The sequence below is a fragment of the Pelobates fuscus genome, chromosome 3, assembly GCF_036172605.1.
Source record: "Pelobates fuscus isolate aPelFus1 chromosome 3, aPelFus1.pri, whole genome shotgun sequence".
Taxonomy (NCBI): domain Eukaryota; kingdom Metazoa; phylum Chordata; class Amphibia; order Anura; family Pelobatidae; genus Pelobates; species Pelobates fuscus.
The window spans coordinates 6,678,899-6,692,351 of record NC_086319.1 but is presented as its reverse complement, the minus strand read 5'-3'; the positions used below and the strand labels follow the sequence as shown (position 1 = coordinate 6,692,351).

The 13,453-nt window shown below is 44.3% G+C and overlaps 1 protein-coding gene across 7 annotated transcripts in view; it reads left to right on the top strand.

The window, feature by feature from the left end:
* ABCC9 (ATP binding cassette subfamily C member 9) overlaps window positions 1-13,453 on the top strand; it is a 176,238-nt gene that overhangs the window by 158,555 nt on the left and 4,230 nt on the right. For all 7 annotated transcript variants that reach the window (XM_063446650.1, XM_063446653.1, XM_063446652.1 and 4 more), the window contains 3 exons: window positions 23-126; window positions 7,361-7,494; window positions 7,716-7,778. In XM_063446650.1, the coding sequence (XP_063302720.1) occupies window positions 23-126; window positions 7,361-7,494; window positions 7,716-7,778 (301 nt within the window). The remainder of the gene's footprint in view (window positions 1-22; window positions 127-7,360; window positions 7,495-7,715; window positions 7,779-13,453) is intronic.

Sequence of the window (13,453 nt, the reverse complement as noted above, 5' to 3'; positions counted from 1 at the left end):
AATATGTCTGCTTTATGTATAGATTCAACTTGGATCCCGAATGCAAATGCTCAGATGACAGGCTATGGGAAGCCCTTGAAATCGCACAGCTGAAGAATTTAGTCAAAGCTTTGCCTGGAGGTTTGGGTAGGTCCTAAATCATACACTTACGTTACGCAAAGTTAAAGATGGAACATTTTTAGAGTGATCACGCAGCAATGAACTCACACAGTCGCCTTGTCTTAGATTTCTATTTAAGGCCATTTAAATAAACTCTGAGCTGAAGGTTAAGGAAGACATAAACCTTCACATGGCTGCAATGGGATCTAACGATAGTTTAAACGCCGGCAGAGCTTCAGTGTATCTCAGGACACGGGCTGCATCTGCAGGAAGTAAAGTCTGCTATAATTAAGGTTTGGGCATTCTAGGACTGGACGGGAACATTTGTCCATCTTTACCTAGATTCTGGGTTGCTGGTGTTCTTACTCACTCAGTAACTAATTATTGTGAATTGCAAAATTTAGGTTAAAATAGTCAGACTGCTACTTCCGGGTTTCTGTAGTAACTGCTGATGCCTACATATTTCACTATAATTTGGTGCTTTGTGAACAAACTTATAACGAATGCATACATTTGGATAAAATAAAGAAAAAAGCTGCGCCAAACAAATCAATAAAAAATAAATAAAATAAAATAAAATAAATAGTCCAAGTGAGAAAAATCCAAATAAAAATAAAATAAAAGTCAGTCTTAACTTGATGTATCTTCTTTAAGATAAATTCCAGCAGTGGTGTAGTCCTTGTAGTCCTTCCTCAGGTAATCCAATAATATGTGAAGATAAAACAGATATCCGAAATAGTGTAATAAGTTCTCAAAGGTATAATATATAAAAAAGGAGAATGATGTAGCACTCACATTTGGTAGAGCTATGACCAGCTCTAGCGTATAAAGCGTACAGCGGTACAAATCCCCGCTTGTTGGATACAATGCAGTTTTTTTTTTCTTCAGGAGTAAGTGCCACTCAAAGAGAATATAAAAGAAACCAATAGTGTTCTCTATATAAAAGCAATTGGAGAATAAAATAAATAAATTAAATGGTACTCACAAAGGTGGAGCAGGCTGACTGCTCCTTGATGACAGCGTAGGTGGAATAATCCCCACCAAGGATTTCTTGGAGTCCAGTAGTATAAAATGCCAGGTAAAAGAAATGTATATAAAGATTCTTGGCACAAAAAAAATAGTGACCAAAGAAGTCTTTAATAAATTAAAATATATAATTAATTGTATATTTTCATTTATTAAAGACTTCTTTGGTCACTATTTTGTTTGTGCCAAGAATCTTTATATACATTTCTTTTACCTGGCATTTTATACTACTGGACTCCAAGAAATCCTTGGTGGGGATTATTCCACCTACGCTGTCATCAAGGAGCAGTCAGCCTGCTCCACCTTTGTGAGTACCATTTCATTTATTTATTTTATTCTCCAATTGCTTTTATATAGAGAACACTATTGGTTTATTTTATATTCTCTTTGAGTGGCACTTATTCCTGAAGAAAAAGAAAACTGCATTGTATCCAACAAGCGGGGATTTGTACTACTGTACGCTTTATACGCTAGAGCTGGTCATAGCTCTACCAAATGTGAGTGCTATATAATTCTCTTTTTTATATATGATACCTTTGAGAACTTATTACACTATTTCGGATATCTGTTTTATCTTCACATATTATTGGATTACCTGAGGAAGGACTACAAGGACTACACCACTGCTGGAATTTATCTTAAAGAAGATACATCAAGTTAAGACTGACTTTTATTTTATTTTTATTTGGATTTTTCTCACTTGGACGATTTATTTTATTTTATTTTATTTATTTTTTGATTGATTTGTTTGGCGCAGCTTTTTTCTTTATTTTATCTATTTGTATCTAAAGGGTTTTGAGGGGTTCCCTTTTAAAGTTGCTGCCTTGTTTTGTTCTGTTTTTAAGCGCTAACCCTTTCCATTCCTTTCATCTCGAATGCATACATTTACCTACAAAAAAAAAAGGTAATCCTGTCATAGGTTCTGATAAATCATGGGTCCTGTTTAGTCATGTAATCATCAAACCAATCCTGGGTCCTGTTTAGTCATGTAATCATCAAACCAATTGTGGGTCCTGTTTCAGTCATGTAGTCATCAAACCAATTGCGGGTCCTTTTTCAGCCATGTTGTCATCAAACCAATCCTGGATCCTGTTTCAGCCATGTAGTCATCAAACCAATCCTGGGTCCTGTTTTAGCCATGTAGTCATCAAACCAATCTTGGGTCCTGTTTAGTCATGTAATCATCAAACCAATCCTGGGTCCTGTTTTAGCCATGTAGTCATCAAACCAATCCTGGGTTCTGTTTAGTCATGTAATCACCAAACCAATCCTGGGTCCTGTTTTAGCCATGTAGTCATCAAACCAATCCTGGGTCCTGTTTAGTCATGTAATCATCAAACCAATCCTGGGTCCTGTTTAGTACTGTAGTCATCAAACCAATCCTGGGTCCTGTTTTAGCCATGTAGTCATCAAACCAATTCTGGGTCCTGTTTGGTCATTTAGTCATCAAACCAATCCTGGGTCCTGTTTAGTCATGTAGTCATCAAACCAATCCTGTTTCCTGTTTAGTCATGTCAAATCAATCATGGGTCTTGTTTCAGCCATGTAGTCATCAAACCAATCCTGGGTCCTGTTTAGTCATGTAGTTATCAAACCAATCCTGGGTTCTGTTTCAGCCATGTAGTCATCAAACCAACTGTGGGTCCTGTTTTAGCCATGTAGTCATCAAACCAATCCTGGGTCCTGTTTAGTCATGTAGTCATCAAACCAATCCTGGGTCCTGTTTAGTCATGTCAAATCAATCATGGGTCCTGTTTCAGCCATGTAGTCATCAAACCAATCCTGGGTCCTGTTTAGTCATGTAGTTATCAAACCAATCCTGGGTTCTGTTTCAGCCATGTAGTCATCAAACCAACTGTGGGTCCTGTTTTAGCCATGTAGTCATCAAACCAATCCTGGGTCCTGTTTAGTCATGTAGTCATCAAACCAATCATGGGTCCTGTTTCAGTCATATAGTCATGAAATCAATCCTGGGTCTTGTTTCAGTCATGTAATCACCAAATCAATCCTGGGTCCTATTTAGTCATGTAGTCATCCAATCCATTATGGGTCCTGTTTCAGTTATGTTGTTATCAAACCAATCCTGGGTCCTGTTTCAGTCATGTAGTCATCAATAAAATCATGGGTCCTGTTTAGACATGTAATCATCAAATCAATCCTGGATCCCTTTTCAGTAATGTAATCATAACATCAATCCTGGGCCCTGTTTCAGCCATGTAGTCATCAAACCAATTGTGGGTCCTGTTTTAGCCATGTAGTCATCAAACCTTTCCTGGGTCCTGTTTAGTTATTTAATAATCAAACCAATCATGAGTTAAGTCACGTAGACATCAAAACAATCCTGGTTCCTATTTCAGCCATGTTTTGGGTACTAATCAATACTGGGTCCTGTTTCAGCCATGTCTTGGCTACTAATCAATCGTGGGTCCTGTTGTTTGCCTGTTTGGATACAAATCAGTCCTGGGTTCTGTTAATCAATCATGGTTCTTGTTTCAGCCATTAATTACTAATTTTGGGTCCTGTTTTACTTCTGACTTGGGTACTGAATAATCTTGGTGTGGCAGAAATTCCTCTGCCACGTGTTCTTTGAGAGGGCTGCTTGCCAGCCTCCTGCCAAATACTATGGGCCCTTTAAAAACGTATGTGATTTATGTACTTTTGTACTCCACAACGAGACACCGACCGTTAGCCCTAATTCCCTGGATCTGTTTTTGGCATAGGGCCATGTGCACAGCTGGTCAAAATTATGACTTCCATGGAAACCCTGAACCGATCTGGGTGGTTTTTGGATATGTTGGTCCCCCAGATCGGGGCTATCAGGGGATGTAAAGATTTTGTGGGGTTTCCATGTGGTTTGGGGGTACATTCGGGGTGTTGTTAAAATATATGTTTTCTGTGCCTGGAGATAAATGAGTTTAGTACAGTTCCTGACTCAATTATCTCTGAGGCACAGGGGAGATATTACCCTGTTTTGTGTGGGAGTGTCCTGGACCTGAGAGCCAATGTAATTACAGTGTGTACTTTGTCATGGTCCCCTCTCAGGTCCAGTTGGGAATGCCCCTGGAATATGTTATGGAAAACCCCTTGCATGGGGACTTGCATATAAGGCCAGTTGTGGCTGCCATTAAAACAGTTCCTCTTCACCCTCAACATAGAGCCTATTTTCATGTGTGGAGGGAACACATATATTCACCCTGGGGATTGCTATAGTGATTATACTCCATTGGCTTATGATCACTTGCTCTTATAAGAGCATCCTGCTTTATTCTCTGGAAGCTGGATCCTGGGTCCAGGGTGGGTGGAGGACAGCGAGACCCCAACCAAGCTGTAACGCTGGCTGTGGGGTTTACGGTTGTCATGGTGTCTGGTGAAGTGGTTGGAGTACGCTGTGAGCACTAGGAAGCATCGATTGGTGGAGGTACCCAGTTGGGTCGCCAGGCGGTCTGCCACATATGGTTGGCAGCGGTGGGATGGCTTCCTAGTGAGTATATAGAAGAATCATTATGGATTTATAATTGAGGGCAATGCTAGTATTTGTACAGCTTCCTTGTCTACAGCGGTATGGAACCAGCTACTCCCCGGACAGCGTTCGCATATAAGGAGGAGTTTCGCTGGAGGTTGCAGCACCACTTGGCCCAACAGGATGGGCCTGTATCAGAGGAGAACATACTGGACTACAGAGATGTCACTAGAAAGGAGCTTTGGGACGAGGCCCTGGAGGGTGTACAGCGTTGGCGTGGTGAGAGCCTCCCCAGCGAGAAGCAGCGGCTACAGGTACGAGTCGCGCTGCGAATGCCTCTCCAGGGAGAGCAGCCCCTGGATGAGTTGGTGACAGAGCTCGAGAGCCTGGTATGGAAGGAACTTTGGCTCAACGACGCGTACCAGGCACTATGGTGGTACATGATTCAGCATGTTCCCTGGATAGCTGACCACAACAGGCCCGAGGGCAAGGATTACGATGGCCCTGGCCGGTTATGGGAGGCCATTGCCGAACTGGAGTTTGGGGGTGCTGGAGAATCCCGATTTTGGGACATACATGACTATAGGGAAGCCTTGCTGGATCTTCCTATAGCTGGTGACCTCGAGCCAGACTTGATCCATCTGGCCACCATGGAATGGTAGTTGGAGCAGGATTACCAATACCTGCTCAGCTCAATTCGGCCCAATATACCCTAAAGGGAGAGCTGGGTGGTGGAACCCAGACCTACCACCCCACCCCAGACCTGGCTGAGGTACCCCCTGCTTCACTACCAGCTCCAGAAGTATGGGACCTCATCAACTGGTGCTGGGAAGACCTCCAGTCGGCAGGTGGAGATGGCACCAAGGTCTCTCCACCGGCCCTACAGGGATGTTGGGCAGCCGGCCCAGATCCCCAACCACAGCCGAAGCACCTGGGACTAGGGACAGTCGATCCTACTCCCCAGTGGCAGCTTACCTTACAGGGAGTGGAGACAACTGGTCCCTCTCCCCAGCAGCAGCCAGAGATACCAGAAGAGGGGGACCTTATAGACTGGTCCTGGGGGAACCCCAACTGTCAGGTGGAGATGGGACCGAGGTCTCTCCACCGGACCTACAGGGATGCTGGGCAGTCGGCCCAGATCCCCCAACTGCAGCTGGAAGTACCAGGAGGGAGGACAGTCAGTCCTACTCCTCAGCGACAGCATTCCATACAGGGAAAATGGCTAATCAATTTCCCTCCCCAGCAGCAGCTGGAGATACTGGGAGTGGAGACGACCAGTCCCACTCCCCAGTTGACCAAAGACAGGACACCAGAAATAGTTGGTGCAGATAGGACAGAGGTCTCTGCAAACTGGGCAGGAGCCTCGTTTGCGGTCAGGCAAATTATGACTTCCATGGAAATCCTGAACCCCTGAACCGGTCTGGGTGATTTTTGGATATGTTGGTCCCCCAGATTGGGGCTATCGGGGGCTGTGATGTTTGGGGGTTTCTATGTGTTTTGGGGGGTACTTTTGGGTTATTGTAAACATGTTGCCCCTGCTGGAGATATTTGAGTTAGTACAATTCCTGACTTAATTATCTCAGTCACAGAGGAGGGATTATCCTGTTTTGTGTGGGAGTGTCCTGGACAATGTAATTACAGTGTGTACTTTGATACAGTCCCCTCTCAGGTCCAGTGGGGAATGCCCCTGGAATATGTTATGGAAAATTCCTTGAATGGGGACTTGCATATAAGGCCAGTGGTGGCTGCCATTAAACAGTTCCTCTTCACCCTCAACACAGAGCCTCGTCTTGTGCTTGTAGGGAACAGCTATATCACTAGCTCTTGTAAGAGCTATCCTGCTATACTCTATGGAGGGGGGAGGTCTACCCACTGGAAGCTGGATCCCTGACGGCGAGACACCAGCCAAGCTGTGGCGGCTAAGGGCCTGCGGTGGCTATGATGTCTGGTGGAGTGCTTGCGAGTACTCAGGGATACTAGGAAGCATCGATTGACAGAGGCACCCAGTCGGGGTGGCAGGCGGTCCTGTTTTAGTTCTGCCTCGGGTACTGATTAATCCTGGGTCCTGTTTTAGTTCTGCCTTGGGTACTGATTAATCCTGGGTCCTGTTTTAGTTCTGCCTTGGGTACTGATTAATCCTGGGTCCTGTTTTAGTTCTGCCTCGGGTACTGATTAATCCTGGGTCCTGTTTTAGTTCTGCCTTGGGTACTGATTAATCCTGGGTCCTGTTTTAGTTCTGCCTCGGGTACTGATTAATCCTGGGTCCTGTTTTAGTTCTGCCTTGGGTACTGATTAATCCTGGGTCCTGTTTTAGTTCTGCCTTGGGTACTGATTAATCCTGGGTCCTGTTTTAGTTCTGCCTTGGGTACTGATTAATCCTGGGTCCTGTTTTAGTTCTGCCTTGGGTACTGATTAATCCTGGGTCCTGTTTTAGTTCTGCCTTGGGTACTGATTAATCCTGGGTCCTGTTTTAGTTCTGCCTCGGGTACTGATTAATCCTGGGTCCTGTTTTAGTTCTGCCTTGGGTACTGATTAATCCTGGGTCCTGTTTTAGTTCTGCCTTGGGTACTGATTAATCCTGGGTCCTGTTTTAGTTCTGCCTTGGGTACTGATTAATCCTGGGTCCTGTTTTAGTTCTGCCTTGGGTACTGATTAATCCTGGGTCCTGTTTTAGTTCTGCCTTGGGTACTGATTGTTTTTCAAGAGTATTCAGGTTCAGTGTGGACTCTTTCTGACTATAAATCCCATTGATGGTCACTTGTCCTTGGTTTGTAGATGCAATAGTCACAGAAGGCGGAGAGAATTTCAGTGTTGGACAGAGACAACTATTCTGTTTGGCTCGAGCCTTCGTTCGAAAGAGCAGCATTCTAATAATGGATGAGGCTACCGCATCCATAGACATGGCGACTGTAAGTAAATCTCACAACTGGGGTAAAACTATTTCTGTCTCTTTTCTCCATCCCATGCTGCGCATCTGTCTGTGTCTGATATCTGCCCCCGAGGATGCTCACCAGATTCGGGGTAAATAGCATTTCCAATTATTCCAATAATGATTCAGAGATTTATATTCAACCAACCTGGACTGTCCTTCGCTAGAAGCACTCAATGACATCATTTGCTTTCTCTGCAGGAAAACATTTTGCAGAAAGTTGTGATGACGGCGTTTGCAGATCGCACCGTAGTGACAATTGCTGTAAGTAAAGATGTGTAGAGATCATTATTTAAATACCATATTCCCCTAGAAAGGTCCACCTTGCTCCAATCCTGGAAGACTAGTGCTTTACTTCTGTTATATCAGGTCTGTGATTATCAGGGTGTTAGGAGGTATGGCCGATATGACTATTGTGACCTCACATTGTCCTGGTGATCGGACTGTTCCCTCATGGCGTGTAATACAGACAGGAAGTTGGAGCGTGATACCATTGTGATGTCATATCATGGCTGGCTGAGTTGGTAATGCAGAACACACAGAATACAGAGCACATCTCAATCCACGGCACACAAACATTCGGAGTTAGGTATTTCTCAGTTCTGTTATATAGCAGGTCTTGGTATCCCAGCGTGATATACCCCTTGCCAACCACCGACCGCTAAACCTCTCACTGGTTCCCCGTCGATAGAGTGTTGGCCGCTAAAGTTGATATAGCTACCCCAAGAACATTAGCTGAGACTGAATGCTTTTGGGTCAAACAGGAACTCAGTTTATTAGGGAATATGTGCACATTTGTACCAAACCTCAGCTCCAAAAAGGTAGGACACAACAGTACCCATGGAGGAGCAAATTACATCAACAAATAAATGTACAGGACTAGGTGTTCACACTCCAGGGGTACAATAGTACAATAGATCCCTCCTGGCACCTAGCAGTCTGCAGGTGATAAAACAGAACATTCATTACTCACACAAGGGAGGGATTATCACATTTAACCTAATGACTAAATTTACTGAGTAAATACAAACAATAGCTGATGCCAGGAAACCTGTACAATAAAATAAACTCTTCTTAATTTTAACCAGACGCAAGACAGTGTGCAAAACCCCCTTTCAAAACACAGAATCCCAATATCTTCGCGGAGAGCCCCAGTCCCCAAAGTCTCTTAGCACTTGGGGTAACATGGTAGACCCACATTGCCAGGGCACATAGTTTATAGGAAGGAGGCCGACATGCAGTTCTCTCCAAGTGCCAAGGTAATAGACGCTTCTGTTACATGTTACTTCTAGATCCCAAGAAAGCACGAGTCCTCACTGGGAACCACTGCAACCTCCTGCTCCCTCCGCTAGATCATCGAAAACTAATTTTTCTTATTACTCCTTGTTACGACACTCACCGCCAGGGGACTGAAGCCGCCGTTTAGTAAATAATCCCCTTTCTCCAGAAATGCAGTTTTAATCCAGCCGATCGTCAAACTCCCGAATAGAGCATACGAACGCGGCAACTCCCGATCAGCAATCCATCCGAAATCCTTCCACAGCTAGAAATAACAAAAAGTACTGTCCCAATAATAAATCCCTCCACAAACGAGACCAAGCTCCGTCTTGAAGGTCAAACAGGAATGTGTTTAATGGGGGCTACCTGCCCGGTATTTATGCGGGTCTCCACAAGGTGGACACTCCCGTAGGGGACCTTGTGGAAGACTGTACAATATATTGGACAGTAGCCAATCGCAGTGGCTTCAATATAAGCCCTTCCCATTTTACCCATAAATCCTCCTTCTCTATCCCGGAGATAATTAGGAAGAAACCTAATTATCTCCCAGGATAGAGACAATCGCCATTTTAAAACATGATAAGAAAAATACAATAAAATACATAAATTCAGAAATACCGAATGTATATGGTTCGTGTAACGTATCCCCAGATAGCCTGGATCTGAGTGCATATTCCTACTGAATAGCGCTCAGATCCGATGTACATAGTTCAATCGCCATGGAGTCAAAGTCTTTCATAAGTCCTTCGGTATACGAATGACTCCATGGGACGGCTACCTGGGTAAAGTCCATACGACTGATAGAAACTCCCGAACTGACCGGTGTTCGTACGCCTCAACGAAATAGAAGGCGGGTGGCAGCTTCCAGCGGTGTTCGGCAGATAAAGTATCCGTTTTTAGTTCCAGAGGATTTGCACCGAACACCGCTGATTCTCCTCGTGTCCCAAAATGGCCGCCGCCTCGTGGTCGGCATACGAACGACGACCACCCGTACGAATGGAATGGAGAGGTGTTTGCAGTTAACCACAACGTTCTAATTGTGGTCAAGGTGTTAACAAGCCGCACACTCCTCTCCTGGGTGGCCGTCTGTTCGGTAGTTTCAATCGGTATTTGGGGAAACACACGAACAGGGGCATGCGGACAGGAAATCCAACGAAATCAGGGCAAACAGACGAACCAGCAATATAAGTCTATACAGATGGATCTGTCACACTCCTAGTTGGCATATGGCAGAAGAATGAAATAATAGAGGATGATCTGCCAAAATACCCACATATCTGATTAGCACCCCATCTTTCTTGGTCTGTCTGATATAAACACCCTAAATATGGATATAAGAAGAGACATATCAAGTTTCGCTATGTAACATTACTATATACTGGTAACCTCTTGTACAAATTCCATGTGCAAGATTTACAGGGCAAAATATTTGTTGGGTTTAGTTTTATTATATCATAAATTCAGAATGTAATTGCCTTCATTCTAAAATGCATTGCTTGTTACTCAATTTAAATATCTAATTTTACTCTGCACACTCTGTATACTATCTCTCTATGTGCTCACTCTGTACTCTCTCTGTTTCTGTCTCTGTGCACACTCTGTACTCTCTCTGTTTCTGTCTCTGTGCACACTCTGTACTCTCTCTGTTTCTGTCTCTATACACACTCTGTACTCTGTCTGTTTCTGTCTCTGTGCACACTCTGTACTCTGTCTGTTTCTGTCTCTGTGCACACTCTGTACTCTCTCTGTTTCTGTCTCTGTGCACACTCTGTACTCTCTCTGTTTCTGTCTCTGTGCACACTCTGTACGCTCTCTGTTTCTGTCTCTGTGCACACTCTGTACTCTCTCTGTTTCTGTCTCTGTGCACACTCTGTACTCTCTCTGTTTCTGTCTCTGTGCACACTCTGTACTCTGTTTCTGTCTCTGTGGATACTATGTTTCTCACTGTACTTTCTGTGTGTACTCTTTACTCTGTTTCTGTATCTGTGCACTCTTTGTACCCTTTCTCTCACTGTGCACACTCTGTACGCTCTCTGTTTCTGTCTCTGTGCACACTCTGTACTCTCTCTGTTTCTGTCTCTGTGCACACTCTGTCTGTTTCTGTCTCTGTGCACACTGTGTACTCTGTTTCTGTGGATACTATGTTTCTCGCTGTACTTGACATATGCACAGTCGCCTTGTCGGCATATGCAAAAAAGCCCACCAATACCCATTTCAATAAAACACTGACACCAGGGTTTTGCCAGAATTATATCACAGCTTTTATTGATTATTAACATAAATCATAAAGGTCATTGTCAACAGCAGGCCAACTTTGGCCTGCACAATTACCACAGTAGTTTACAATTTAACCCCTTGAAATGACCCACCCCCCTGTAACATAATACCCAAACATTGTAACATATTAACTTAACATTGAAACATGACACAAGTGTAGGGGCATACCGAGACACCCCTACCCACCCCGGTTCGGAGCTACCTACGAGCTCGAACCTACCAAACCAGTCCAAAGGCCTACCTATTAGCCCTGGACTCCAAACTTTCCCCCATCTCACTCTTTTCTCCCCCCAACTTTACTCTCCATCCCCCACCACCGTGACCAAACGGGAAACACCTGAAAGCAAAGGGAGGGTGGGTGGGACAACAACAGGTAAGTGTAACTTTAGATTAAAAGTGATCCTTAGATCTAAAATGGCCACTACTTATACTCCCCTTATAACTCCACCCCACTCCATATCCTTAGGCCAATCCCTAACCACTGACCCCTAGATGGCCTGTCTCCTGGCAATGTCAAGGCCCACTCCCCTTAGCTACGCTGCTCCATGGGCTACGTTCTGTGTGTACTCTGTACTCTGTTTCTGTATCTGTGCACTCTTTGTACTCTTTCTCTCACTATGCACACTGTGTACTGTCTGTTTCTCTCTCTGTGTACACTTTTTACTTTGACTGTTTCTCTCTCTGTGCACTCTGTACTATACCTGTTTCTCTGTCTGTACATATTATGAACTGGGTCTGTTTCTGTCTCTGTTCACACTCTGTACTCTGCCTGTTTCTCTCTTTGTGCACACATTTTACTCTGGCTGTTTCTGTCTCAGTATACACTCTACTATGTTTTTTTCTCTTTTCAGAATATGTACTATGTCTGTTTCTGTCTCTATTCACACTCTGTTTCTATCTCTGTACTCTGTCTGTTTCTGTCTCTATTCACACTCTGTACTCTGCCTGTTTCTGTCTCTATTCACACTCTGTACTCTCTCTGTTTCTGTCTCTTTTCACACTCTGTACTCTGTTTCTATCTCTGTACTCTGTCTGTTTTTGTCTCTATTCACAATCTGACCTCGGTCTGCTTCTGTCTCTGTTCACACTCTGTACTCTGTCTGTTTCTGTCTCAGTTGTCAGGGTACCTGAAGCCTCTACCTCTAAGAGAGGTAGAGACTTAGAAGTTTATCCGTCCGGACGGCATGTCTCCTCGGTTCCTCGCGACTCACCCGGTCTTGCAAACGCCGGCCGCGAGGGAGCCACTTCCTTTTATAGCAGGAGGCTCAGAGGCCGACGTCATGACGCTAACCCGGAACACCCTGTCACTCAAATCAGTGGAGACGAATCAGGACTCGCCGGAGGCGTGTCTTCTCTCCCTAACCAGCATACTTAACAGTGGCTATCTCATTTACTCATTGCCCTGTCGTGGTTCTAGTCCGCCTAGTCACACAGTGCTTTGTTATTCTCTTGTCTTTTGGTTCCTACCCGGCTTTGGTATTTACTCTCCTGTCTTTCTGTTATCCTTGACCCGGTTTGTCTCTCGCTTACCTGTCTTCTCGTTCCCTCGACCTCGGCTTGTCTCTGACCATTCTATCGTAGTTATACGTTAAGTCCGGCCATTCTAAGGACCGGTATACGTATCTGCTACTCTTTGTACTCTGCGTGTTGGATCCCTGACCCGATCCTGACATCAGTATACACTCAGTACTCTGTTTCTTTCTCTGTTGACAATCTGTACTTTGTCTGTTTCTGTCTCTGTGCACTCTGTACTTTGTCTGTTTCTGTCTCAGTATACACTCAGTACTCTGTTTCTTTCTCTGTTGACAATCTGTACTTTGTCTGTTTTTCTGTTAGTTTTCTCTTTGTTCACACTATGTTCCCTGTCTGTATCTCTCTCTGTGCACACTCTGTACTCTGTCTGTTTCTGTCTCTGTTCATATGCTGTTCCCTGTCTGTTTCTCTCTCTGTGCGCACTCTGTACTCTGCCTGTTCCTGTCTCTGTGCACCCTTTGTACTCTGTTTCTTTCTCTGTTCTCACTCTGTACTCTGTCTGTTTCTGTCTCTATTCACACTCTGTACTCTGTCTGTTTCTGTCTCTATTCACACTCTGTCTGTTTCTGTCTCTATTCGCACTCTGTACTCTGTTTCTATCTCTGTACTCTGTCTGTTTCTGTCTCTATTCACACTCTGTACTCTGTCTGTTTCTGTCTCTATTCACACTCTGTACTCTGTCTGTTTCTGTCTCTATTCACACTCTGTACTCTGTCTGTTTCTGTCTCTATTCACACTCTGTACTCTGTCTGTTTCTGTCTCTATTCACACTCTGTACTCTGCCTGTTTCTGTCTCTATTCACACTCTGTACTCTGCCTGTTTCTGTCTCTATTCACACTTTGTACTCTGC